This window comes from Ochotona princeps, chromosome 3, assembly GCF_030435755.1.
Source record: "Ochotona princeps isolate mOchPri1 chromosome 3, mOchPri1.hap1, whole genome shotgun sequence".
Lineage (NCBI taxonomy): Eukaryota > Metazoa > Chordata > Mammalia > Lagomorpha > Ochotonidae > Ochotona > Ochotona princeps.
The window spans coordinates 53,871,282-53,899,211 of record NC_080834.1 but is presented as its reverse complement, the minus strand read 5'-3'; the positions used below and the strand labels follow the sequence as shown (position 1 = coordinate 53,899,211).

General features: G+C 40.0%; 1 protein-coding gene across 1 annotated transcript in view; it reads left to right on the top strand.

The window, feature by feature from the left end:
* Positions 1 to 6,268: 6,268 nt before the first annotated feature.
* ROBO1 (roundabout guidance receptor 1) overlaps positions 6,269 to 27,930 on the top strand; it is a 404,089-nt gene continuing 382,427 nt past the window's right edge. Inside the window, exon 1 of the mRNA XM_058661768.1 lies at positions 6,269 to 6,977. Within this exon, the coding sequence (XP_058517751.1) occupies positions 6,923 to 6,977 (55 nt within the window). The 5' untranslated portion in view covers positions 6,269 to 6,922. The remainder of the gene's footprint in view (positions 6,978 to 27,930) is intronic.

Below are 27,930 nucleotides of genomic sequence, written 5' to 3'. Positions count from 1 at the left end.
ATTTAGCTTCAGTGGACCCGTGTAACATTCTAAAAGAAGAGATGCAGGCAATTAAAGCAAATAAGGACACAGATGGTGTATTAGATGAGCATAAGTGCTTTGGGTGAAAAACAAACCCACAAAACTAAACCAAGCATAAATTGTGTTTGAGATATATTGAATATTGTTGTGATTTTAACATAAGTGGGGAAGGGGAAGCCTCTCACAAACTTTAGAATAATATTTGGATTATAAATACCTGAGTGAAAAGGTTGGTGCCTTGACTCAACTGACTAAGCTTCTACCTGTAAGCTCTGGCATCCAATATGGATGCAAGTTTGTGATCCAGCTGCACACTTGTGATCCAGCTCACTGGCTATGGCTTAAAAAGCAGAGAAAGATGACCCAATGTCTTGGGACTGTGCATCCATGTGGGAAACTTGGAAGAAGCTCCCGGCTTTGGATTAGTTCAGCTCTGGCCATTGTGGCCAATTGGGTGTGAAACAGCAGATGGAAGATCTTTTTCTCTCTGTATATCTTTCTTATTGTAAATCTGCTTTTCTAATAAAAATAAGTCTTTTAAAAATAGAAAAACCTGAATGAAGGTGGAGTCTAAGTCTGTAAATTTAGGGAACTGAGTATCCCAGACAGAGCAAGTGTAAATTCCCTCAGGCTGGAGATTTTTAACATTCATTCTACCAATAGAATAGATGCCAGTATTGTGGAACAAGGTGAGCCAAAGGTAAATACAAGTGGAAGGTGATGTCCAGTACAAACAGGGAATCATTGTGTTGGCCTTGTGGACTTTTGGAAGAACTTGGCTGTTATTTGAAGTGAGATGATGCGAAACCTCTGCCTTGAGCAGAGACATGATCTGGTCTCGGATTTAGCTGGATTGTTAGGATTACTCTCTGAACTGCAGCTGCAGTTGCTTCCGTTTATGGTCTGTAAGTAAGAGATATTGCAATACTCATTCTAACACAAGAAACTTTACTACCAGGTCCATACCTTATGATTCAATAGTCACGAAAGCTGATGATCTTTACTATCAGATGTGGGTCACTAGAGATTGCTATAATGATAGCCTGGGACGGATTGAGCAGTGTTTATTAAAGAGACCAGGTTTCTCAGAGCTATTCTGCTTCTAGGACTCACGATACTTGTTTGCATATTGAAAGCATGGAGGAATCGTTAAATGTGATGAATCCAAAGTCTTCCAGGTTTACTCTACCATGGAACTCTTTTTCCTCTGTTTGCTTTCACTCTAAACAAGCTAGATTCAGTTGTAAGATTCACTGGCTTCTGAGTCTCTAAACTTTGAGTTAATCGTTCACTCTTTTAACCCCTTCTCTAAGTTGGGATAACATTAGCATCTCACATGATCATGGAGAGAGTTAGACCACTTGATGTTTGTAAAGTGCCCCAACAGTGCCCCCTGTTAATGCCACTTCCCTAAGCCCTCTGGTTTATGTATAAATGCTAACCATCTGTTAACATTAAAGGAGTAAACTGCAGAGTGATCATGGATGCTGCTGCTAGGTTCCCAGGCTCTACTGCAAGATCTTAGCACTATAGAACACCTATGAGTACGGTGTCTCCAAGAGTCTGGGAGCATGAGTGTATCATAGTTGATGCCATTTAATGAGCCTTTCAGAGCCTTAGTGAGAATGGAGTATTAGATGAGACCAGTGTGGTTGTTTCCTTGTTTCACAGTGTGGATTTTTTTAAATAAAGATTTATTTATTTTTGTTGCAAAGTCAGATATACAGAGAGGAGAGACAGAGAGGAAGATCTTCTGTCTGTTGATTCATTCCCCAAGCACCTGCAACAGCTGGAGCTGAGCCCACCCAAAGCCATGAGCCCAGAGCCTCTTCTGGATCTCCCACGTGGGTGCAGGGCTCCAAGGCTTTGGGCTGTCCTCGACTGCTTTCCCAGGCCACGACCAGGGAGCTGGATGGGAAGCAGGGTTGCTGGAATTATAATAGATTCCCATATAGGACCCCACTGAATTCAAGGCATGGTCTTTAGCCATTAGGCTACCATGCTGGACCTACAATATGGTTTTGAAAACATTGACTCCATTGACAGTGCCTTAAATCTTTGGGAAATTGAAGAGAGTCTCTAGTAGTAGCTTTGAGTTTACTTGTTCTAAAGCACAGAGAAGCAAACAAAAACAAAAGCAACACTGTTAAAAAGTGTTCAGTGAACACTTGAAAGAAAAGGTCTTTTTGAAACACAGTACATGTTTCAACATATGAGTTTACTTTCCTTTTACTTTAGTTTCTTTCTGATATGGCTCTTTTCTTATATATCTAAACTTAACATCTTCATCTTAGCTAAGAAATTTCGGCACTAAGGGTTGTTTGGATTGTTCAACAATTCCATGTAAAAAATTGCTAAGCTAGTTCTCGTATCCTGAGGAATGGTATCTCGGAGTAGTCAGCACAGCCCCAGTGTGAACTTGTTGCCAGATCTGTTCTCCAGATGTGCTGGAACTAGTGGCTTGTATCTCAGGTCCAGCCTAATTCTAAAGCATCTCACTAGGAAGAGAAGAAAGGGAGATGTTCTAGTGAGTTGTTTTATTTAGGAACTAAATTCTGATTCCAAAAAGTGGTATCTGGACCCTTGAGGAGCCGTTGGGAGTTTGTTACAACTGGAGTGCCTGAAGCTGCCCACGTGACAGGTGAAGCCAGATTGCAGCAGCCCAAGGAGAATTACTATAGCTTAAGAATATTTGCTCTCAAAGAGTCTCTTTATGTTGGGATTTGCTATTTTCTAGTTTCTTCAAAATTTTTAAGGCACACTTGGGTATCTTGAATTCTGACTGAATCTTTCCAATCTGACACTTACGCGGATCACCGTGGTTAAGTGTCCTGAGTAGAGATTAAGACCCTTGCTCCTTGCCCTGCTTTTTGATTCCCAACTAATGCAGAGGGAGTCAGAGTTCTATGGGGCACGTCTAAGTTACGTAAAGGTCTGATGTGAGTAGGTTTCTTATCTGAGTGTACACACAAACACTGCACACACATATGCACACAGAACATCAAACATCTCATGCCTTCTAGGCAACCTACTGTACAGAAGTAAAAGTAGAAAGGTGACAAGTTGTTATGTTTTACCCACCTCCAGGAATATCCTCAGCTGTCATTTGCTTTCACTTTTGGAACAGATGCCACTCTGGATACTGTTTTATTCTTTGCAGTTTTCTACAGAAAGAGCTAGAAGGGCCTGGTGAATGGGATTCTATTTGCATCTTGCCCAAGCGGCACGCCTTTCTGGTTCATACAAAGAGATGAAGGGCACTAATTGTCTGCTTGATTAAGTGAGTGAGTAAAAGCAAGTTGTGAGAGTTTTCAGGTGCATTAAGTTTCATCACTCATTAAACACCCAAAGTGCTTCCTGAATACTAATTCTTTAATCACAGCCATGACTAACATAACTGACAGAATACTCTTCAGATGAGGAAAGAGTGAAAGAGAGAATCTAACATATGAATTACTGATGATGATCTTCCATCAGTCAAGAGTTAGTCTGAAGGAGCCAACTGCCAACTATCCTAGGAAATAGTGTCTTCAAAGGTGGAACAGAGGCGTTGGGGTAGTATTTACTCCTGAAATTGAAAAATAAAAGACACCATTCACATAGTGTGCATACCTTGAGATATCTTAGCAAACTTCTGGACATCAAGGGATCTACATTGGGGAGCAGTGGAGTAGGGAACCTTGCTTTAAATATGCATATGTCTCAAGTTTACTTTTATTTTTATATGAAAAACAGAGTGAAGGAGAGTTCTTCCATCTGCTGATTCCTTCTTCAAATTCCCGCAATACACAAAATTGGGCCAAGTGAAAGTTGGGAGCCAGAAACTCCATTTGGGTCTACCTATGGGTGGCAGTCATCCAGATACTTCATCCATTACTCTCAGGGCACATACTAGCAGACAGCTGGCCTGAAAGCCAAGGCAGGATCCATTCCAGGTACTCTGACACAGGATGCTAGTGTCCCAGTTGGTAGCTTAACCAGCTCTACTAGAATGACTGTCCCTCTAGCTTATATTTTAAAGTATTCATCCTTTACTACTACTAGTTCAAAATCTTTCTTTTTTTAAAATGCACTCAAATGATATGAGGATTTAAAAGATTTTTCTCTTTTTCTGGACTGCTACATTTTAGCTTACTTATTTCCTATTGCTAGGTAAGCTTATCTTAAAAGCACATTTTATTCCAACAAGAAAAAAAAAGCCTCTATTTCTCAGTAAATATCCTTCCACAAAGACCAAATCAATGTGTGCTTTTTCAGCATTTACTGCACATGCTTGTTTGGACTGCTGAAAAGATTTTGGTGAGAGTCTTTGAATTCTTATCTCCAGCTTGTTTACTGGATTTTCAGGCAGCTTTCTCAGGATTAAACTATCTTTCACTTTCAAAGATAGATTCTGGTAACCAGTTTGTTTTCACAAAACGATGCTCTGAGGTGACTGTTTGGATCAGCAGCAACCCAAACGCACAAGTTTTGCTGTGAAGATTTTGTTTCATTAGACTTGCATTGTTTCACTTAAATATATGCATAATATATATAATATATACTATTATATATATTATATATTTTATATATATTATATACATAATATATATTGTATATATTATATATATTATATATTTTATATATATTATATACATAATATATATTGTATATATTATATACATAATATATTTTATATATATTATATACATAATATATATAAAATATATATATATATAAGCCCAATAGTTTCTAGAAAAGGATGAACTCCTCCCTATACGATGTGCAACTCTCCTTTTGAAGACAGCCCCTGGAAGTATCCTGCTTGATAGCAAACACTTCTTTACATTGCTTTGCCCTTAGTAATGATGTATTAATGAAATAATAACTCTGCAATGATTCTGTTCTACCATTCATTGAGCTATGCATATTGTTTTTTTTTTTTTTGACATTTTACATGCAATGTGTTACTTAACAGAAAGAACAGATGAATGAACGAACGAATGAATGCATGCCAGGCAGGTGCGCCAGATTTGTAAGGGTGGGAAGGATTTGTGAACACAACGAAGTGTCTTCAGAGCCCCTCATTTTTTCAGATGAGGAAACAGCCCTGGCAGGGACCCAGGACTAGTAAGTGACAGGCTGGGATTTCAGGGCACTGAATTGGGCGTCAAAACCCACGCCCACTGGTTTTGAAACGCTGAATGACATCTCATAACCACAAACTCTGGGATAATCAAGGATGTTTTTCACACTTGTCTCTCTTCCTTTATGTCTTCCTCATTGTGAATTTGCTAATACGACAGGCTATGAAGTTGAAGGACAGGACCTCTATCCAGAAGCCTCCGTGATCCTGCCGTCTCCCTCACAGAGTCTTCCTACTCCACTCTCAATAACTATGATTTAAGACGGAATGTGATCCAGCGACCATCTGCCGATACTGCCCTGATAGTCCCCCACCTCCGGGTCTAAAGCCTTGCTGCTGCTTTTTATTTCCCTTCCTCCCCGCACCCCCCACCCCCACCACCAAGGAGGTGAGGAAGGGTGAGGGTAGTTCATTGAGAGTTGATTCCAATCCCTGGCAGCGGTAAGGAAAAGGTTAAGCTGGACCAGGAGGATTTTTGAAGTCTTTGGCTGGGAGGTTCCATTCGGAAAAAAGGTGCAGGGGAGCTAGGAGTGACGCAAGAAACCAGATAAGTTCTCCGGTATTTGGATTTTCTAGTTCAAACAGTTTGCTTCTCACCTGAGGGCGCAGTCGGGCGCTCCGAGCTTGAGTCTGGAATTATTCACCAGCAGAACTTGCTTGGCCAACGCTTGGAGTGTACATGAGGAGGCACTGCAAGGACCGCGCGGCCCCTTTAAGTATTCTCGGGCTGGGGTGGAGAGGGAGGAAACTAGGAGCGGCGGGGCCGGTGGGGGTAACCCACAAGCAATCCAGCCCTAGCGGAGGCTGCGTGAGAGCCGAAACTTCAGAAGCTTCAGCTGGCGGCAGAGCTTGGTGAGCCGCGGCAGCGGGCGCTCCCGCCCGCAGCATCTTCCACCTAGTCTCCTTTCACCACCCGGGTGAGGTCCGGGAACTGCCTCCCTGCTGCCACACCACGAGCCTGGGGTGCGAGTTACTACCCTCAGGAAGTTTGAGCTCCGGCGCAGTTTGGGGCGCTTGGCGTGCGCGCCCCAGCGGACCAGGGCACTCTGCCGATGTTGGGCGCGGTGTTGGGCTGGGGGCGCCCGGAAGACGTGCGTGTGTCTGCGGTCCTGCTGCCGGCATCCCTCAAGTGATGGGAAGAAGGGCCCGCCCAGACAGCCACTGTCGCCGCACCGCCCCCTCACTCGTCCCCAGCGCGCCGAGACACCCAGGCACACCCCCGGCGCCCGGAGCCGGCTGTCGGGAGCTGCTGCCGCTACCTGGGCTGCTGTCGCCACCAGGACGGGTGGTCGGCTGCTGACTGGGCTCGCGTGTGGAACGAGAAGCACTTTTTGGGCCCTCTCTCAGTGGTTCTCAGTGCCTAACTTTGCCGCCGCCGCCGCGCCTGCCCTCGCAGCGGCGCTCGGGCGCACGTTGTGGGGCGCACGCCGGGAGGTTCAGGCAGCCGGTCGGGCCGGGAAGCCGCACCGCTGCGCCTCAGCTTCGTCTCTTTGTTGTTTGCTGTGGATGGTCCTTGGACAAGGGGGGTGAGTCTCCTCGGAAACCCTGGGCTGGAAGCACACAGACCTCGGAATTCTTCGTCTGCTGAGGGTTCGGAGATACTGACAGGCATCCGGAAAGGTTGACGAGGAACTGCCCGGGAAACTCCTGGCGGATGGACCCCACGTTGCTTATATTAAGCCTTTGTGTGTAGTGTGTGGCTTCATACATTTTGGGGACCCCATTTCTGCTCCCTTCTCTTGGCATGAAACTGTATGCAGGACCCACCCGAGGACAATGATCGCGGAGTCTGCTCACTTTTACCTCTTTGGAATAATATGTCTCTGCTCAGGTAACCCCGCGTCTTCTTTCTTCACCCTGGGTCTCTCTTGCTCATCCCCTTTCCACTTTTCGGAATCACCTCCCAAACACCCTCTCTCCCACCGCCAAGTTCATTTGGGTATCCCTCTGCTAAGACTAGAGGGAGTCGTTCCCCTGAGGGACTTTCAGGTGATAAAGTTCCTCTTTCAAATTTGGGGATGTCTCCACCCTTCCCCCACCCCCCCCATCTTTCAAACCTCTTCGCAGCCCTCGGCCTCTCGCCAAAATCAGGCACGCCCAGATCACAGGGCAAACGCAGGAGGGGTGGGAGGAGGCAGCGGTGGTGAGCAGGGGCCTTTGGAAGAGCCCAAGCGAGTGTCGTCCACCGGCTGGTTCCTTGGGGAGGGAGGTGTGCGCCCCCCGGAGCTGGTCGCCCACAGACTCCTTGGGATTCCTGATCCTGGCCCTCCAATTCGTGCCTCCTCTCCCGAGCACAAGGGGTTGTTAGTAGTTTTATGTAGCCAAAGTCTGTAATTAAATTCGATTCTGAAGAAACTTCAGGAAATAACTCCTTCTTAGCATAGGATATAAACTAGCCACAGCCTGGCTGGGTTTAGAAGGAAAACAGGCAGTTGCAAGTGTCTGAAAAGGAATCTCAGTTGCCTGCAAGTTTCTCCGTGGCCACGGCAAACACAAGGCTGGATTTAGGATTTTAGTATTAAATAGTCCTGAAACTCTCTTTGTAGTGTTGGGCGGATGCTGGGCCTGGGTCCTTTTGACCTGAGTCCAGGTTGTATCTGAGCTTGCAAATAGTATTCTTACACTCCCCAGGAAGCTTCAACTATGGGTGAACTGAGCTGTGGCTCCACTTTAGTTTCTTCCCTTTTGGTAGATTCTGGTTTCAATCATGGATCTGATTTCAGGCACTGAAACACACACACACACACACACACACACACACACCACTCCTTACCTCAGGGAATTTTCATAGTTACATACTCAACTTCAAGTTGCGTCAGGGCCTATAAGTTAGAACCATTCTGTTTGCATAATTATAGAACAATTTTGAGGGTTACTCTGAACCTTTTGTTTGTGGTCTATGGTTACCATTTATGTTTTGAACAGGGATTTTTTTTTCATATAGGCCAAACAGTTAATGGAATATGAAGAGAAGTAAGAAATTGTAAAACAGTGACATGATAGCAAAGTTTCTCAGCCTGCGGAGATGTACTCACTGGCTGACAGTTATAAAGGGCATTTACAACTACACCAGATAAACATGTACTAGACTGGAGTTTCAGCCTTGGCTATTTCAGGTATGTCACAGTGGGTGGATGAGTAGATTGGATGAACTCTTTTGAGGGGGTATCTTTCCCCAGTTTTTTTCCTCCTATGTTCCATCCTTTCTCTAAGTTTGAGTATCTGAGTGATTGAAACACACACACACACACACACACACACACACACTCACACTCACCCCGCCACCAACACACAAACATCCCTCCTTCCCTGCATGGATTCTAGTCCCAAACTTCAAGGGCTGATCTTACTATTTACCTCCTTGCTGTGTGTCCCCCTAGTTTAATTTACAGCATCAGATACCTTTGAGATTTTGTTGATATACCTTCTTGGTTAAAGTTTATTCACGTGTGTAAAGTGAAGTGTCAGTGTGATAAATGACTGGAGGGGCAGATTACTGAAGATAGGGGGATTAATGGTCATTAGTCACTGCGGGAGCTGAGTTTGTATATGTTGAGACATTTTATCACGGCTGTAGATTAAAGATAGGGTCTCACTAATAGGGCGGTACTGAAAGCTGGTCATGTCAGTGTGTCCCTTCTGTCTCCACTTGGAAAAATAGTTGGGGTGTGTCGTTTGATCGAATTTAATAATTTAATTTGTAGTTAGTGTCTGAGGTTTTTGATTTGAATAGCTAGGAAAAATCTTTAGAGTGAAAAGTATGTGTTTCTCGTTTTCTGTGTAAAGCCACTGGTGGCCTAAGTCTCCTTGTGGGGGTGCCAGTCTACTTTGTTGGCCAGGGGACAAGCCTCAGGTGATTTTGTGATGCGCTCACTCACAGTTAACAACCTGAAGCATTTTATCATTCCTCTGATAACTTTCACTCATGCCAGCCATCTGAATGCGAGAGGCCTGTCAAGTTTTGGGACTGCTCTGGTGTTGTCATGACAGAGTGCTGTTCCAAAGCAACGCTATTGATTTGAATACAATTTCACAGGCCCCAGATAAGTAACTGGTAACTTGGGCGTGCTTGAGACACCTGGTCAGGGAATGAATGAAGTTCTTGAAAGATTGCGTTTCATCTATTGACTGAAGCTTAAGATCACAGTCTACCACTTGTTAATGGAGTGTATTTAAGAGAAATGTGGTGAGCTTAAGTAAATCAAAGTGTACTGAGAGGGTAACGTACCTTCAACAAGATTTAACCTGTAAAGCCATCTATTGGTTGTCAGTTCTTTCTTTCTTTCTTTCTTTTTTAACTGGCTGCCAACTTAGAGTCCTAGGGTTTTCTTCAGATAGGCTAGAAACTCCGTTTCGCTGTGATGTTGGCCGACTTCACATAGAGTATTATGTTGAAGAGGGTTTGCTTTTTGTTGTGTTGTACTTATTAACCTGGTGCTACCATAGGTGCCTGTTTTTGTCTGGAAAACTAAAATTAGGGGAAACATGAGAAGAAATGTTTACATACTCATTTTCTAGCAATGAATTTCTTGAATTAGTTTGCTGGTCTTTTTTTCCTGTGAGGAGCTACACTTGTGGTAGGGGATGATGGAAGGCAGCTGAAGGGACCAGCCCTGAGCGTCTGTGCGATTACTCAGGAGCTAATTCTAAACAGCGTGCCTTCAGAGATTTCCCCTTCTCAAGTCCATTTGCTGAAATCTGCTTTTACGTGTCATTAAATTTTAGTTCAAACTTAAGATGCTGTCTGAATTTCAAAGGGGACATTTACCAGGAGTGTCTGTTTTTCTCTGTTTTGTTGTTTGATTGGTTGCTTTTTGTTGTTTGGTTGGTTGCTTTTCTCTTGAGACTTTCTTCTAATCAGTTTTACTCTTTGTGTCGCTTTATGTGAACCTCTGGCCTTCCACCTTCCCTCTCTTTTTGGCAGAATTTTCTGATAAGTCCCATACATCTGGTTAGTTTCTTTATAACCTAGCTGGCTTTTAAATATGTATACCTGGGTAATGTATTGTGTTTTCAAGCATCTTTGTTTCCTTATAATAGGCTGATTAATATATGGGATATTTATGGTCAAAATGTCCTAGAATAGAAAGTTTGAAGTTTTTTTTTCTAACTGTTGTGGCAAATGAAATACTGTTGTGGGAGTTAAAGTGGTGTAAAATGCTAAATTTCAAACTAGCAGGGACAGTTGTTTAGTTACTCACTTTTACATTGACTAGATATCTCATTTGAGAAAACTGCAGCAGGAGGAAGTTTGGAAGAAAATTTTTAATGAAGATCCTAAGCAGTTGAGTCTTCATTTGTAGTCTACCATGTTAATAAAAAGTGTTAAAGTGATACCTCTGTTCATTTCTGTCCTTTTAAACATGTTTACATTCTAAACACAAAAATGTAAACTGTTTCACCAGCTAGATTTATGTGGGAAAATTTAAAGTACTGAAAGTTGTCAGTTGATGTCAAATTAGGCCTAAGATAATTTATTGAGTGAATTTAAAACTTTTGGGAGTTACAAAGTAAAGAAACCAGAAACATAAGTTTGAGAAGTTAAGTAGATGTAAAGATCCAGAGTTGAGCTAGTTTTAAAGTCCAAGCAAGAGTGAAGTGAAAGTGGAGCATATCTGGGTGCTGAACTCTGGCCGCATCAGCAGGAGAAGCAAGCTTGACACTTAAATCTCTGAAAACTCAATACCGCTGTGTGTAATCTATATTTAACAACTACCTAAATGATGTATTTTTTCCATGTTAAAAACACTAGCAATTCACACATGTTTAATCTCTAATAAGTTGATAGCATTTTTTTCATAGCCTTGTTTCGTAAGACTTTATACTACCTTGAGGTAGACAAAGCAGTTAAAAACCAAGTAGTAAGTTTTCATATCATAGCATGGTTGCTTCAAGGAGGTAAGAAAACGAAAATAGAAAATAGTTTAAAAGCGAGATTAAGTTCAAAATTTTTCTTGACAATAAAACAGTTTTTGATAAGTGCTTTTGAAATGAAACTGTGACTCCCACTTATTGAACATTCACTGTCATCTTATTTAGTGCTTGTAAGATTCTTATGTCAGAAGCTCTATTAGTAAAATACTGACTTGATTTTATAGTTGTGAAAACTACATCAGGGAGAAGTCAAGTGATGTAGCTGAGCAGAGATTTGTATTGAGTTGCCTCCAAAACTCCCAACCAATGTGTTCTTTCCTAAGTGAAGGAGAAATATTGAAATAAACATGATGGTTTATTTACCTGCTATTTTAAAACTTGCCCTCCAAAACCACTTCAACAAGTCTGTGGTCAAACACTGGAGGACTTGGGAGAAAAGCATAAATCTCCTTGTTTCTAAGAAAGTTATCTTTAAATGTTGAAATCATCAGACAGTTCTCTACTTCAAACTGGTTCATAGTCAGCCGTGATGGTATCTGCATTTTCTGGCATGCTTAAAAGAGGGACCTGCAGATAGATTAAAACATTGTATGCTGGTCATGCTGATGCATATAAATTCCAATTTCTATCTTGGAAAACGAATGCCATTCTCGTTCATAAACACTCAAAGAAGGACTGGCATTCATGAGAGAAGAGCAATAGGAGCAGGAAAGTCATTTCCCCCGTGGGTGGCTCTTACCCTGTGGGTTGGGTATGGGCTGGAGACCATTTAGTGGAGGAGCCTTCTGCTTCACTTCTGCTTACTGATGACTCCCTTCATGGTTCTTGATCATGGAAGGGTTCAGCATCAGTACCTGCTTGATAAGCTCGTTGGAAACTGCAGATGCATAGCCAATAAAGTCGCCAGCCTGTGGAGATCAAAAGGCTACCTCCTTTCTTTACAGTGCTGGGATAGGATATTTTCCTCTTCCCATCCTGCCTTCTCTTTTGGCACTTTTCTTCAATCTTGCTATTGTAGTAGAGGAAGCAAATAGGTTATCTTTAGTGCATGGCGAGATAGCTTTGGTGTCCACATCTGTTTGTCTCTCTCTCTAATTCAAAATACACTTTCTCACACTGGAAGATGTCATATTGCTTCATGGGAGAGCTCAGCCTCCTTTCTCTTGAGCCAGACAGGCTGCAGGCTTCTACAAATCCCCTTACTTCCGTGCTTACACTTGGCTTCCAAACATTTTATGACAGTGTTGTTCCACACATAAAATAATATTTTGAGCAGCATGACTGCACATATCTTTCTGACTTCCTTCAAGGATAGAAGTACCTCTGTGGCATTCCCAGCTGTCTGTGACTTGAGCCAAACAAGAATATCTGTTTATTCTATTAATTATTTTAGTTTGTGAGGGAGCGTGTATGGAAGGTAAACAGTTACAGAAAATGTTCTGGGATCACCATGTGTCTGATGCTAAATAGTGTCTAGGCTTAATACCTGTCACCTAGTTTGACACGTAAATGAAGCGTTAAAAGCAGCATCAGAGGGTACAAGCAAATGTCAACAGAGTAGTGTTGCTGTGTGTTAAGTGGAAATAGTCTTTTGTGTCAGCTGATTGATTTGTATGCAGCAGATGAGCAAGCAGTCAGCTTTAGTTCCTAATACTTCAATGGATTTTAAGAATTATTTATTTTTTTCATTGGAAAGTCAGATATACAGAGAGGAGGAGAAACAGGGAGGAAGATCTTCCATCCAATGCCTCACTATCCAGGCGGTCACAATGACAGGAGCTGAGCTGGCCCAAAGCCAGGAACTTCTTCTGGGTCTCCATTGTGGGTAGAGGATCCCAAGGCTTTAGGCCATTCTCCACTGCTTTTCCAGGCCACGGGCAGGGAACTGGATGCGGAAGCAGGGCCGGTGGGATTAGAACTGGTGCCCATTTGGGATCCTGGCGAGGACTTTAGCTGCTAGGCTGCTGCGGGGGTCCCTTAGAGTTTTTTTGAAAAATAATTTTAAAATTTTACTGGAAAAGTACAAATACATATACCATGAGTGCACACACACACACACACACACACATGCAAACACACACAAAGGGAGAGAGAGAATCTTTTATCCATTGTTTTACTCCCTAAAGTCTGGCAATAGATAAGGCTGGGCCTGGCCAAAGCCAGGGCCATGGAGCTTAACCCAGGTCTTCCATGTGGCTGGAAGGGATTCTAGTACTTGAAAACTCATCTGCTGCATCCCAATCTGTACATTAAGTCAAAGCTGGAGTTAGAAACTCAAGCAACACAGGAACGCAGGCACTCCAGGCAACCCAAGTGGTGTCTTAGGCATTGTGCCAAATGTCCTCACTGTGAACTCTTTTCTCTTAAAAAAAAAAATATATATATATATATATATATATATATACACACACAGATACATACATATATTTGTTTTATATATATATAACAAAAAACAACACAAAATTGTGTTAGTCTTCTAGTTAATGATAGCATATTTTGTTGCAAAATGTGTAGTTTTAAAGAACTCTGGCCAAAGGAACGAATAGTTATACTTTTCCATTATTTTCTTGATTTGACTTCAGAACTTATCAAGTTTAAAATCTGTGTTTAACTCATTTGTGCAGGATTTGACAGCCAGGACAGCTTGTCTGTAGACAGCCATGGAAAGAGTAGCAGATCCTTCCATGTTTCCTCTGAAGTTATTTGGAAAGGATTCTGCTTGAGATCTTAGAAACCTGGTCAGTTTCTCATTCCATGTTGGTTTTCCTTTAAAGTGAAGGGGGAAAAATGTAGCATTTGACAATTAAATGAAATTGTTACATGTGATTAGTACTTTAGAAATCATCTCAAGTGTATCTTATTTCTTAACTTAAAATTTCAATGAATCTAACGAGAAACAGTTCATATGACTATACAGTTCTTGGTAGCATGTTGTTTATGATCAAAATTTATATACTTTCATGGAAAAATGTAGTTGGTATGTACTTGTATATCAGTACAAGGGAAAGCTCAGGCTAGATTTTAGCTTTTTCTGTTAAAGTGATTTACAGCCCTTTAATATTGAAAATTCCAGATTGAGGGCTGGTATTGGGACTGACACCGTGGTTCACAGGCTAATCCTCCCACTCATAGTGCTGGCATGCCATACAGGCACCAGTTCTGATCCCACCACTCCACTTTCCACACAGTTCTTTGCTTATGACCTGGGAAAAAGCGGATAATGGCTTAAGCCATTTGGCCCCTGTAGCCACGTGGGATATCTGGAGGAGGCTCCTGGTTCTTGGTTTCAGCCATTGGCTCCACGATTCGAGTCCCAGCTACTGCACTTCTGATCCAGCTCCCTGCTAATATGCCTAAGAAGGAAGAGGAAGATGGTCCAAAAGCTTGACACCTTGCCACCCATATGGGAGGTCTGTAGGAAGCTCCCAGTTTCCGACTTCAGCCTGGCCCAAGGCTGGCTGTTGTAGCCACCCAGGGAGGGAAACAATGAATAGAATATTTCTCCAAGGCTCGCAGCCATCCTGCTTTCAAATAAGAGAGACTCTTCAGTCTGCTGTTTCACCTTCTAGGTGGCTGTAACAGCTAGTACTGCAACAACCTGGAGCTATGATTCAGGAGCTGCTTCTGGGTCCTCCATGTGATTGGCAGGGGCCCAAACACCTGGGACATGTTCCATTCACATCCGAGGGAGCTGGATCATAATTGGAACAGCTGGGACGTGAACTAGTGCTCTTATGGGATGCTAGCATCATAGGTTGCAGCTTTATTCACTATAGCACTCTCTTAAATGCATACTTGTGTCTACAACTATTCTATGATTTCTTTGATATGACTGTGACAACTGAATTTAGCTGTCTTCCAAAGTTATTCGAATTTTTAAAAGTGTGCCTATGATAGGGAGGTGCTCTCTCTCTTGGTCCCATGCTTCCATCGTTCTTGCACTCTGAGCCTTGGCCCCACCAGTACCCATTTGCCCTCTGGCTTCCTGTGGATAGGTAGCCCCTGAACATGGTGTCTTAGGTCTGTATTCATCATTCTCTGTTCCCTGCTTGGGGAATCATTGAAGATGCAAATACTAAGATGTTTTGTATTTCTAATGTGTGCACTTTCAAGAGTTCCAGTCGTGATGAGGCCTAGCAGTAATGAAATGTGTACAGAGCAGCCAGGAGAAGGAGAATGTTTACAGCTTTGTGTGTCCAGGTTGTTTGCTGCATGTCTCTTAGGACAATTTATATTGCTGAGGCAAGCTAGCACATAGGTCTTCAGTTTAGCAGATGGGTTTCTCAGTAATTAATGATCATTTGTTTCTCTCAGGGTTTCGATTCAACTGGATTGATAAGGTGACTTTACATTTGCTGATTTCTAGTGGGCACTGCTATTGCCAAGCTTGGCTAATAAAGACTCCTTAATACATCCTAATAAAAAAGGTGTATTTACTTATTTAAAAGTTAGAGAATTAGAGGAATGAGGGTGGAAATAAATAAAGAAAGTAAGGAAAGGAAAAAGAGAGAGAGAGAGAACATAAACCAGGTCTTGTTTTGGTTGATTTACTCCTCAGATGCCTGAAATGGCTCAGGCTGGGCTTGCCCTGGCTAGAGGTAGGAACTGGGAACTTGGAAACTCAGTCTAGGTTTCCCAGATGCGTGGCAGAAACCTGATCATGTGAGAGCCATCACTGCTGGAAGCTGGAGAGAAGAGCTGAACTGACATGCTGGTGTGGAACATGGCATCCCAACTGGCATCTTAAATGTATGCATACATAGATGTCACTACTTCTATAGGTGCCTAACATTCATTACAGTATAAGTAAACATTGAAACCTTCTCAATTCCATAGTATAATTTCTAATCAAAATGGTATCCTGTCTCAAACTCTCCCTTATATGAGATCTGGGCTCTTTAAGTTTTTTATTCTATGTCTTAAAATATACTTCATAATAAATTTATGCATTCATTGCTTTGTAGCTAGCTGTTAATTTACTGTTACTTATTTATTATTAATGGAGCTTAGCAACATTCATATTCCTCAATGAACCACTTACTATCAATCATAACAATAATCAAAAACTCTTATTAAGCAGTGGCAAATTTTATTGCTATTCAACACTTTAAAGAATGTTTCAGAAATGCCTGATAATATGTAAAAGTTTTTAATAACAAGTTCCAAGTTGTATGCAAATAACAAAATGAATGCTGGCTTACTTTGATCATTTGTTAGCATGATATGAATGAAAAACATTTTTGCTATGAGGAGAGAAGGGAAATTGCTTTTTTGGAATTAGTAGGTCCAATGATTTGCTAAAAGATGGGCTAAAGGAATTTTTGTGGGTGTGGCATGTAGGAATGGTGATCTGAAAAGCTCACATAACCTACCTGAAGTGTTAGATTTCACAGTTGCTTATTAGATAAATTTTATTATGATATTACTAAATTTTGTAAGACCTTATTTAATTATATCCTTCATTTTTCATTCTTATATGAACAATAAAGTATGAGAGAAAGACTATTCTTTATACTTCAAGGAATGATGGTAAATGTTGACTGCTACTATACAGTTGACTATACAGAGTGGTCATGTATCATTTAAGTGACCTCACTTTAGACCATAAAGGTAATACCTGTGCTAATTAGCTCAGTTTAGTTTTTCTACTGTGTATACATATTTTAAGATATCATGTTGTACATCATAGGTGTGTACAATGCTTGTCAATTAAAAAAGCTAGTAAGAAAACATCTTTAAATGATCCATCAATTAGAGAAAGGATAAAATATAAATATAATGTTGGTGGTGTGCTTGGAGATTAAGACATTTGTGTTTTGATATTCTCTTTGAAGGTGTGGGTAGCTCCTTAGTCTAAGAAGACATGATGGAATGTATGTTAGCATTCCTAGAGTTTGGTACCTTACAGTAGCACCTTTATCTTACTGTACTTCCTTATTTTGTCTCTAGTTCTGTGCTTTCCCTTGTTGCTTTCTGTATCAGGAATTGTCTCATCCTAATGTTGTTTATTCCCTTTATAGTTGTCCTAAACTTCTCTCAGCTCCAAGCCAACATTCATTGCTATCCTACTCACCTTGGGTCTCCTCTCCAATGCTGCTAAGGGTAACTCTGGTCCAGCTCCCGTGAGACCCTTTTTTGTTTGCAGACAGTTATTCTACTCTGCATCTGCTGTGTGTCAGGCAAACGCTTCCCATTTTTCTCTTTTCCAAAATTTATTTTCCATGGTTACTTTTTTTTCTTATTTTATGCCTCGTTTTGCAGTGTCTTTCAAAAGTGCAACATTAGCTTTGAGGGATCTACCTTCATGTTTGGGTAAGAAATGTAGGCAGTACTTTGATTTCTCCTCATAAGTCTTTTTATCTGCAAATTCTCTCCATCTCATGGAACACACTATTTTGTCCCATCAGAATATTTTACAAGTATTAAACTAGATATTTCTTTTCTCACTTTCATTTCCCACGGAAACATCTTAGAAGTGTTTCTTTTTTCTGTGTTTAAAGTCTCGACTCTTACCAGAGAATACAAACAAACATACAAAAATCATGAGGTTTTCTTTTCTCTGATAATACTTTGTTAACTGGCTGAAATAGAAATACCTATCTAGAGCTTACAGAAAGAAAGAAGGGCCTGCATTTCGATTAAGGAATGATTGCCTGAATCCTACCATAGAGAAGTGTCCATAGACATTTTCTTAAGAGATAACATCAATTGATATTCTTTTAAATTTTTATTTATTTTAAATATTTGTTTTGTTTTATTTATTTAATTGGAAGAGCAGACACATGTAGAGAAGGAGATACAAGGAGAAAGATCTTCCATCAGCTGGTTCAGTCCTGGTCATTGCAATGGCCAGAGCTCAGCCAATCCGAAGCCAGGATCCAGGGGCTTCTTGCAGGTCTCCCACGCGGATGCAGGGTCCCAGGGCTTTTGCCCATCCTCTACTGCCTTCCCAGGCCACAAGCAGGTAGCTGGATGAGTGGTAGAGCATCAGGGATATGAAACAGTGTCCATATGGGATCCTGGTGGATGCAAAGCAAGTATTTAGCCATCAGGCTACTGCATGGGGCCCATAAATCAGTATTCTTAGGAGTATCCAGTTGCTAAATGTGTCTAGTTGATCTAAATTAATGATAATAATGACAAATGCAATAAATCCTCACAATAGATATGAACATTTATGGCTGTGGTATTGTACTATCTACCCATATAGGACTTCCCCAAGTAGGACTGACCTGTCTGGGCTGTCAATTCCAATTGTAAATATATCATTACTACTTTTTGTTACTTTTAGTGTTTTAGATCCTTGTTACATTTCTGGTATTTGGCTTTTCTTGTTGTATGGTTCCCTGTTAAATGGTTATATAATGAGTTATTTATTTAACCAAAAGCTTGTACCTTTATTGGGAAGCTGTTTACATTTTACAAATTGTATTTGTTGAGCCAAAGCGATCAGTTTACAGTTTATGTTTATTCTTTCCTCCTAAAGCTAACAAACAAAGAAGACAAAACCACAAGCCCTTTGATGAGCTAAGGGTCTCTGATGAGCTGACTAAATAAATACATTCTTGAATAAGAAAAGAAGTTATCAACACAGTTTAAAGGTTTGCTCATGGCTGTTAAGAGATGCACTGCTGTGTTGGTTGTGAACAGTAGGCTAATGAGGTGTATTAAGTCAATCAGAAGAAGTAAATAAAACTGAGGCTGTGTGGCTGGATGGCAAAAGTAGCCTTTTCCTTCCACAGCAGTTAATTGCATGATTGTTTTTGAAACTTAGCATCCGTTATTATTATTTTGTTGTTGCTTGATCAGTAGCTATTTGACAGTAATATTGCCAGGAAAGAAGCTTAACATCAGTTAAATATTAAACATGATAAAAAGCAAGGCATTTTTGAAATTGTAAGTCAAAAATTTATTTAATTTACAGAATTATTGCTTTTTACATAGTTTTCAAAATGTAGCCTGTGTTTCTCTTAGAAACATGGTTCATAATTTATGAATGTTTCTGAAATAGCTTTTGGAGGATTTCTTTATAAACATTGAAAAGCGGTATTGCTTCCTCAGGTGATCAAGATGAGCTGCAAAGCTAAACATAATTCCAAGAAATTAGTGAACCCCTCCTTTGGCCCCAAAGAAACCTTGGTCATTTCTCACAAAATCTAAGTAAAATAAATATTCCTAAACGTACACATTTTTATGCCTTATTATGTTTCACTGTAAGGCGCATGGAAGTTCCTTTTGTATTTGAACGATTCATCCTGCTGGAATAATATGGCGCAGTCCCATTGGGAATCATTAGGAGCATTACTCATGTAAGACATCTATCAGGGGCAGCCCTCCTCATGCTAAATTCTAGAGTGTAGCTCAGGAATAATATGAGATGCTCACAGGCATGAGGCAGGGGATATGTCTGAATGGGAGGAGGTCAAGGCACGGGCAGGGGAGAGGTCAGAAACAGCAATGTGCCCTGAGCAAGGAGAGCGGATTCATTTGAAGCTGGAAACCAGCACCAGCATTTCATTGTTCACAGGAGGCATGCTTAAAAATGAGCATAATTTGATGCTTTGACAAAACAGCTTGCCAGTCATAACTGATTCTTCTGCACTTGAAAGACCGCCATAATTTGCACATTTCCTTGGAAATTATTTCTATAGTTGATAATGGCAGTCTTTAAGAGAGTAATGGGAACAGACTAGCCAATTTGGCAAAGTCTTGCTGATCGTCGTTATTGCTGCATTTGTAATCCTTCTCCCTATTTTCTTACATATAAATATCCTTTGTTACTTTGTGAACCATAGAAATATTGTATTTATTTTCCTGTGAGAGAATGACTTGTGTTAGGATGTGTCAGTGTCACTGATGTGCCTGTATTGTGTATTTCCTGTTACGAACCACATCTCCAGCTTTTCCAACCATTGTGGCCTCTCTGGGAATACTCCATCTATACCCTTTCTGCTCCCTTTTCGCCTTGATTTTCCTCTCCATATCCCTGCTTGTCTTTTAATCAATACAGGTGTCTATCTGGGAAAGTCTCAGCTTTACTAGACAACAACTCAGTACAGATTTGGTGTTCTTCTTGTCTCCCTAGGACCCTATGCAAAACTGTCCTGCCCACAATCATGCTGCGTTGCATGTACTACTCAGAAACATCTCCTTTCATGCTATTACTATCTATGACCAAATAACTCCAGCTAGCACATACATCATTCAGGGAATTAATAAATGACTTGACGAATAAAGTAGAGTCATGAATTTTTGTACTTACATGTGACAGCTGCTATTATAAAAAGGATTAATAGTCCTTCGTGCTCTTGAATAAAATGCTTTCCTTTTAGAAACAGATACATGAAATGTTGGAAAGCAGAAATAAAAACTTTCCATATATTCTACTAGTATCCTAGTGTTTTCTTTAAAAAACCAAAAAGGCTCTTGTGCAATAGCTCTTTGATACAGATACACTCAGTATGACTACATCCCACACCAACGTCCAGATTCTATCTCTCCATTTATTTCTAGCTTCCTACTAATGAATACTCTGAGAGGCAGCAGGTGATGGTTCAAGTAGTTGGGTCCCTGCCACCCATGCCCCATGGGGTTTTGGGTCCTTAGACTCAACCGGGCCCAGCCCCAGCTGTTTTGGGGTAATTAAGGAGTGAACTGGGATATAGAAGATTCTCTCCTCTCCCCACCCCTTTCTGTCCATCCCTCCTTGTTAGTCTTTCCTCTCCTTCACTGTCTTTTTGACTTTCAGATAAAATGTGTTTAAACAACTTGTGATAGAGATGGGGTACAGTTCCAGCTTAGAATTAATTTATGGCTGGCAGTACTCACTGAGTATGTATTTACTGTACCTTATAAAATGGATTGATTGGGACTTCAGATGCTTAACTTTGCTGGTAGGTTTGTAAATGCCTCTTATTTTTCTCTGGACTAATCGTGGTTAAGTGAAGAGACATGCCTTGGAATTAGTGTTGGTTATTGGTTGTTTGAATGTGCTGTTAACATTAAGTTGCTTCTCAGTATGCCATGGGTCAGTTCATTTCATCATCTGACAGATACAGGCATGGTGTGAGTTGATATTTAAGTGTTTTCAACTATAGTTTTCAACCCATCAACAACTATTGTTTGTCAGTGACTTTCTTTTTATCCATGTGTTTCTCACACAGTGATTACAAGGAAATGGCTTCAGGTTTAAACACCTGAGCTTACAATCTGGTTCCATTACTATTGCTCACTTTACGATTTTTAATTGGTAAAATGGAGATAATATTGACAACCATTGTTAGGGTTGCTGTGAAAATTAATTAGTATGCATATAGGAAGTACTTTAAAGAGTATTTGGTATGTTTTCATTTCTATTTAAGTGTGAATTATTATATTGGTTTACTATTATTTGGTTGATTGATGACCTATATGAAGATGTTAGATAAAAGTAGGCTAGTTTATGATAATTACTATTTGTGCACCCTAATTTATAAGCATTAAACTTAAAATAATTCATGCATAGATGCGCAGTTAAAGACTTGCAATCAGAAATTAAAAACAACAATACACAAACAAAAAGACATGATCATCTGTAAGATAAAACTAAGGGTTAATTGGACTAGTTGGAGAAATTCTTATGCGTAGATCTCTTTACCACCGCAATAGTTATTTCTATCCCAGAAAAGGAAAATATGATATTGTTTATGTTGCACAAACATGCCAACAATTAGAGACTATATCAGGTTTCCTCTTCCCCACAATTTAAAAAAAAATGTTAATGCCTTTAAGAGGATTAAGAGATTTGCAATTTACTGAGAATTATTTTAATCAGATTATAGAGCCTCTTTTACTTGGAGCTCAGTCCTTCCCACTGGGAATGAAGGTTTTTATTTTGAGTAGGGATGGGTACAAACACTGAGACATGTGGGAGATGGAGAAAAATGATGCCCTTTTGGATACTGGAGTAATTTTGTGGCAAAAGCCAGGAAAGAAGTTCCAAATGGAGACAGAGCCTTACTAATTGCAAATTTCACATCTTAAAATCTGGTACTGATTTCAAACTTTACATGTTGAAAAGCAATGTTCGCAGCTCTCTGCTTTGCTAATTCAGTGTTCCCTCCAAGAAAGCAAAAATAAAATTGGAAGTATTAATATCATGTTCAAGAAATAAAATTGGGAGTATTAATATCATGTTCCACAATATAATTTTTAGGTCACCTACTGATATAAACCTTGCGATTCAGTGTCTTTTATGAAATAATATAAAGATCAACAGTTTGGCATCCAGATTAATTTATTCATTTAATTAATAATTGTCACTTTTTTTGTAATGGGCTGCTGGTACTCTAATATTTGGCACTGTCAGTAATGAACTGTGTGAATTTAGTGTTACATGACTTTGACCTTTGAGTTTTTCAGCTGTAGTTTGTGTGTAGCTTAAATGGGAAAAAGGGGTATAAAATGCTTTCTTCCTAAGCAGAAAAAGATTAATAAATGTTAGCAATTTCAGGTAAAAACAATGTCATATAGGAAAAAAGAAATGTTTGAAGTTCAAACCAAGTGCTAAGTTACTGAGACCTGGTATGGAGGTTTTTTTAGCTGTTGTAATTTTTGAAAAGATATCTTAAAATCATGGCCCATTGATAGGAAAAATTATTAATAAGTACTTAGATGATTCAGTTAAGATATCTTAATTTCACAGTTGATCAGATTTATGTGTAGAACATTTATCTCCAACTGTCACGCACACTCTTGTTTCCTGTGGACATGACTTCGTTAGGTTGCTCTGTATGAGGATGTTTTCTCGGACAGCATTATTAAGCAACACCAGCACTAGCACACATTTGAACACGTTAAGGAGGGTTGCAGACTCTGGGGTCTATGGTCAGAGGAGTTGCAATATTGCTGTTAAGCTGAGTGTCTATAGTGCATCCCATGCCAGGGTTCCCTACCACTACTTGATTGATGTTGATTCATGATCACTTTCTCTTGGAAGCCTTTTTGGTTTTCCTGACTCAGGCACCTTCTGTGGACACACACCACATCGCTGTGACAGGAGACTCAGGGCTGTGTTATTGAATTCAGAGTTCCCACTAGCTCTCATGTGACTTAGCACACAGTGGGTATTCAGATTATGATTGTTGAATTGATAAATTCTGAAACAATAATGTTAGTGTTCCAAAATTATTTTAATGTATTTAATAAAAAAATAAGAAATTATCTCCCAAGCCAAAGAAATCATTTTTACTTTTATGTTATGTTATTGTATAACAATATATAGTATTATTATACAATATATATAGTATTGTTTATATATATACAATATATATAGTATAATATTGTTATACAATACTCATTATTGTATTATTTGATATTTTAATGGTTCTTTGTGTTTACTATTTTCCGATAAATATGTTAGTAAAGAACTCACAGTTTTGCAGCTTGTCTTGAATATTATGAAGGAGGCAGATTTAAATGTTGAGTGCTTGCTTCCTTCATGGAATCTATGGTGATAAGCTCTGTATTTGAGTCTGCAGAGAAAATTCTTGAGGACTCAAGAGTATCAAGTTGTTTTGCCTAAAAATTTTACTGGTACATGGGTAGTTGGCTCTAAATGATAGAATGCAGTTTTCTTTTTTCCCTCCCTCCTTCCCTCCTTCATTCTTTCCTTCTTTCTTTTTCTTTTCTTTCTTTCTACCTTTCTTTCTTTCTCTATGTAAAATAACTTTTTTTGCTTGTTATAGGTTGCAGACTTCTGGGTGCTGATGATAAGAAAATGAATTTAATTATGTTCATTACTTGCTTAGTTAATAATGATAACTTCAGAAGACATATGAATTACTAAAATATGGTACCTGTGCATGCAAAGGTAATATAAGAATGCAAGAAAGGAAATTATATTTCTTCATAAATTCAGGGACTAAGCAATGATTGAACTAAATAATGAAAGATTATCCCATTTCTTCTGCTTATTTGCACAAGATACTGAGTAAAAGAAACTCATATGAATTTGGACAGGCAGAAAGAAGAGAAATTTTGTGGGATGCTGAAGGAAATAAAAATAATGTGGAATCACAGATTAGATCCCCATGAAGGAAAATGTGCAGTCAGAATTTGAAGGTTTTCTTATTCCATTTTAAGTAGGCTACATGATGAAAGCAGGCTGTTGATTACTTCTTGACCTTTTGGCTAAGATCAAGTGTGAAAGAAGGCCATTGAATGCTGTTAGATTGGGAAGTTCCTGATCTGTGTACATATGTGGGATAGAAAGACATCTTAAACAGTAGCTTAGAGTATGGATGAATTGTCAAAATTAAAAGGGAAGAGATGACGAACAAAAACAGTGGCAATGCCGTTGAACCTAAGAAAAAAAATTATGAGACTGTGGATAGTAGAGTCAGTAGATAGAATTAATTCAGTATGTGTAGCAGAAAGGGTTTTAGGTGAATCTTAAATGACTAGAATGGGAAATAAGAACTGGAGCAATCATGGAGGAACCATATATGTAAGAGAAACATGAACTGTACATGGGTGGATTGAATGTGTGATGCCACATGGTTGTGCATCTCAGTGTTGTTCGATAGTTAACTCTGGGGCTGGAAATGCTAAATAATTGCAACTAGATCTCAAGAGCATTTTCCTTTTTTTTTTCTATTCATTTATTCATTAATTACATTGTATTACATGACACAATTTCATAGGTACTGGGATTCTCCCCCCTTCACCCCAAACCCCTCCCCCTTGGTGAGTTCCTTCACCTTGATGCATAACCACAGCTCAAGTTCCGTTGAGATTCCCTAATTAAAAGCTCACACCATACAGAGTCCAGCATCCCACTTGTCCAGTCAAGTTCATTGGCCTCTTAGGGAGGCCCTCTCAGGATTGAGGGCAGAGCCAGCAGAGCGTCACCTCGATCAATTAGATCAGCAACAATCCAGGTATGATGAGACTGGTGCAGAGTCCACTGATTGACATAGTCCTTCTTAGAGTTTCCCCTTGTCCAGTTTTTCGTTGCAAACATATAGCTGAGGTGGTTGATTGATCTACTCCATCTTCTATCTTTTCTTGGTTAATGTTTTGATTCCTCCATTTTGTTCAGGGGAATCCCCAAAGAAACTTTGAGGTGTTCCCAGTCCAGGCTCCTACATGCACTGCTAGTAAGCACAGTGCCCGCCACAGTCCATCACTCCGATCAGCTGGTGGTTGTAACCCCTGGGTTGGTTCTATTCTGAGCCACGACCTCCATTGGAACCAATGAGTATTGCAGCTCTTCCCGGCTCAAGAGCATTTTCTAAATTACAAGTGCAAGTTTGTATATGTGGTAAGAAGAATTTCTCTGTTGAGAGGCTTGATAATTGAGAAAAAAAGAGTACAGGACCTATTATGAAACTAATATGTCCTCCTTGCTGTTGATATTGTTGCTATTCTTACTCTTCAGATTATAATAATATGGGCCTATAAATAAGATTAGAAACACATATTGTTGCTGAGGAACAGAAAATGCAAGGAGATGGTCAGTTCTGATTTTGTGTTGTTTGTACTGACTTCAATTTTGAGCAAACTTACTTGATAATAAGTACTTGCCAATTCAATGGGCATTAATGACTTAGAAAAATGAAATATGGAATAGTTTCAAGTTATAGTTTAATTTCACAAATATTTATTGGGTGATTACTATGTAACATTTTCTGGAATAAACCGGAGATTCATAGAACTTCACAGTGAGAAGAAAAGGAACAAGTCTGGTTCAATGCACTGTAAGACAAAATTCATTAGTGTCTTTGTATCAGGGTCTTAGTATGTTACTTTTATCAAGGAAACCATTTCTTCACCCAACAGTGCTAAACTACTTGTATTCTAAGCTTCTCAAATCTCTTCAAAATATCATTTCTTCCTCTTACCCTCTGCCTAATTAGTACTCAGCATAAATGAAGTGAGTCAAGAATCACCTCCAGGATGCTATTTTTAAAAAGATTTATTGATTCATTTGAAGGCATAGTTACAGAAATAGAGTTGCTAGTTCACTCTTCAGATGGCTGTACTAGTTGCAGCTGGGCTGGTCTGAAGCTGAGAGCCAAACCTTCCTCCATGTCTCTCATGTGGTGGTACTTGGGCCGTCTTTTACTGCCTTCCCAGGTGCATTAGTGGGGAGCTAGGTTGGCAATGGGGCAGCCTAGCCTTGAGATGGTATCCATCTGGGAAGCTGGCATCACAGTTGGGTGCTTGATCTACAATATCACAAAGTTGACCTTAGGAGGCCATTTTTGACTCTCAGCCCCAATACTGCATTTTCCAGTTCTTCAACTATGAATCAATGCTTAGTTCTTAAAATCCAGAACAACAGCAAAGGTTTGTTTCTTTGTCTCTCATGGGACTTACATGGCAATGGTCAGAGAAACAAGAAGATGTATTTCTCAGTGATGCTGAGGAACTAATTTAAAATTACTGCTTATCACTTGGAAACCAAGCATATAGGCTGGATACTACTTGTTTTGGCGAAACTGAAAAAAGGTGAAGAACTTCTACCACAGATTGTCAAACTTAGCATTAATGACTGTTTGGGACAGATAATTCTTTGTTGTGGAGCTGTTCTGGGGATTGTAGGATGTTCAGTAGATTTGTTGGCCGCTACTTGCTAATAGCAGATTCTTTGCTGTAACAGGCAGATGATGTATCCTCAGACATTGCCAAGTCATTTTGGTAACAACTTTTGAGAGGGTCTGCCTTATGTATACTCAAAAATACTTTAAAAAAATACATCTCATAACTACAGGGGGGGTAAGATAATAACTATGAGGGTCCCACAAAACATTCCTTGGAAATCGTGTGTTATGATAAAGCTATGCATGGATTTCAATTTCTTATACCAAGATAAACTTATGTTTTGACTCCATGCCCATGAACTTCAAGAAATTCCTTCATACACATGGTATATTTTTTCTACGTTATTCCTCCCTAAAATACTATTGTGGATGTTTAGGTAATAAATGACAGCTACTGAGTCTGCCTAGAAGTGAAGTAATGAAGCTCAGAGGTTATGTTGTGTGTTTTCATGTCTTATATATTGTTCAAAGTGAAGTAACTTTCATTAGTAAAGTTGCTGCCTACAGATTAAATATATCGTGAGATCTGGTAGAGTCCTGTTGCAAGAGATGGTACCTAACTGTGTTGCCCACATAATAGGGAATAGGCTGACGTGGTGTTGACTGGTAAGGTAGATAGAACAGTCTGGGAAAGGCTCTGAAGAAAAATTTTGCTAGAGAAGACGAGCCAGATTGCTGTGAGAAATCAACACCCAATAGCATCCTATGGCAGTTGGTAGAGATAATTGGTTCATTTTTTTACATTGTTTTTGACAGTTTTAGACATCTAAATTGAGATTTCATACAAAAATCCAAGTTGCTGGCATTATCCAAAGGAAAAAAAAAAAGTAGAAGGATTGATAATTTCAGGTTCTGTCTTCCTTATTAAAGCAGTTACTTGGAACCAGAATAGAGTCACCACTCTAGGCAGTCCTCAGGCTCCTTGATCGTGTATGCACTTGTATTAATGCCAGGCCTAAGTTACTCTTATGCAACTATATGACACTAAGGTGTTCAGTTTTCACTCTCTGACTTAGGGACCTGAAGGGCAGAGGGAAGACTTTCTTCTTTAATATTTCAAGTGGATTAAGGTGGTTAGTAGGATGACTCAGCATACTCTGGGAGGCTGTATTGCAAGAGCTGCAGTGAAGTTAGGGAGATGATCTAAGCGGCAGTTGCAGAGGGCTTGCTGGTACCCAGACCCTGGTACTAGCCAGGGGGAGAGCAGTGGTCCAGTTTCAGGTCCTTGTTCCTGCTAGCACAATTGGTGGTCCCCCAGATAATAGCGCCCCTGTGTCTGCCCCCACATATGGTAAGAACAAGGGTGTGGATCTGTGAAATGGAGAA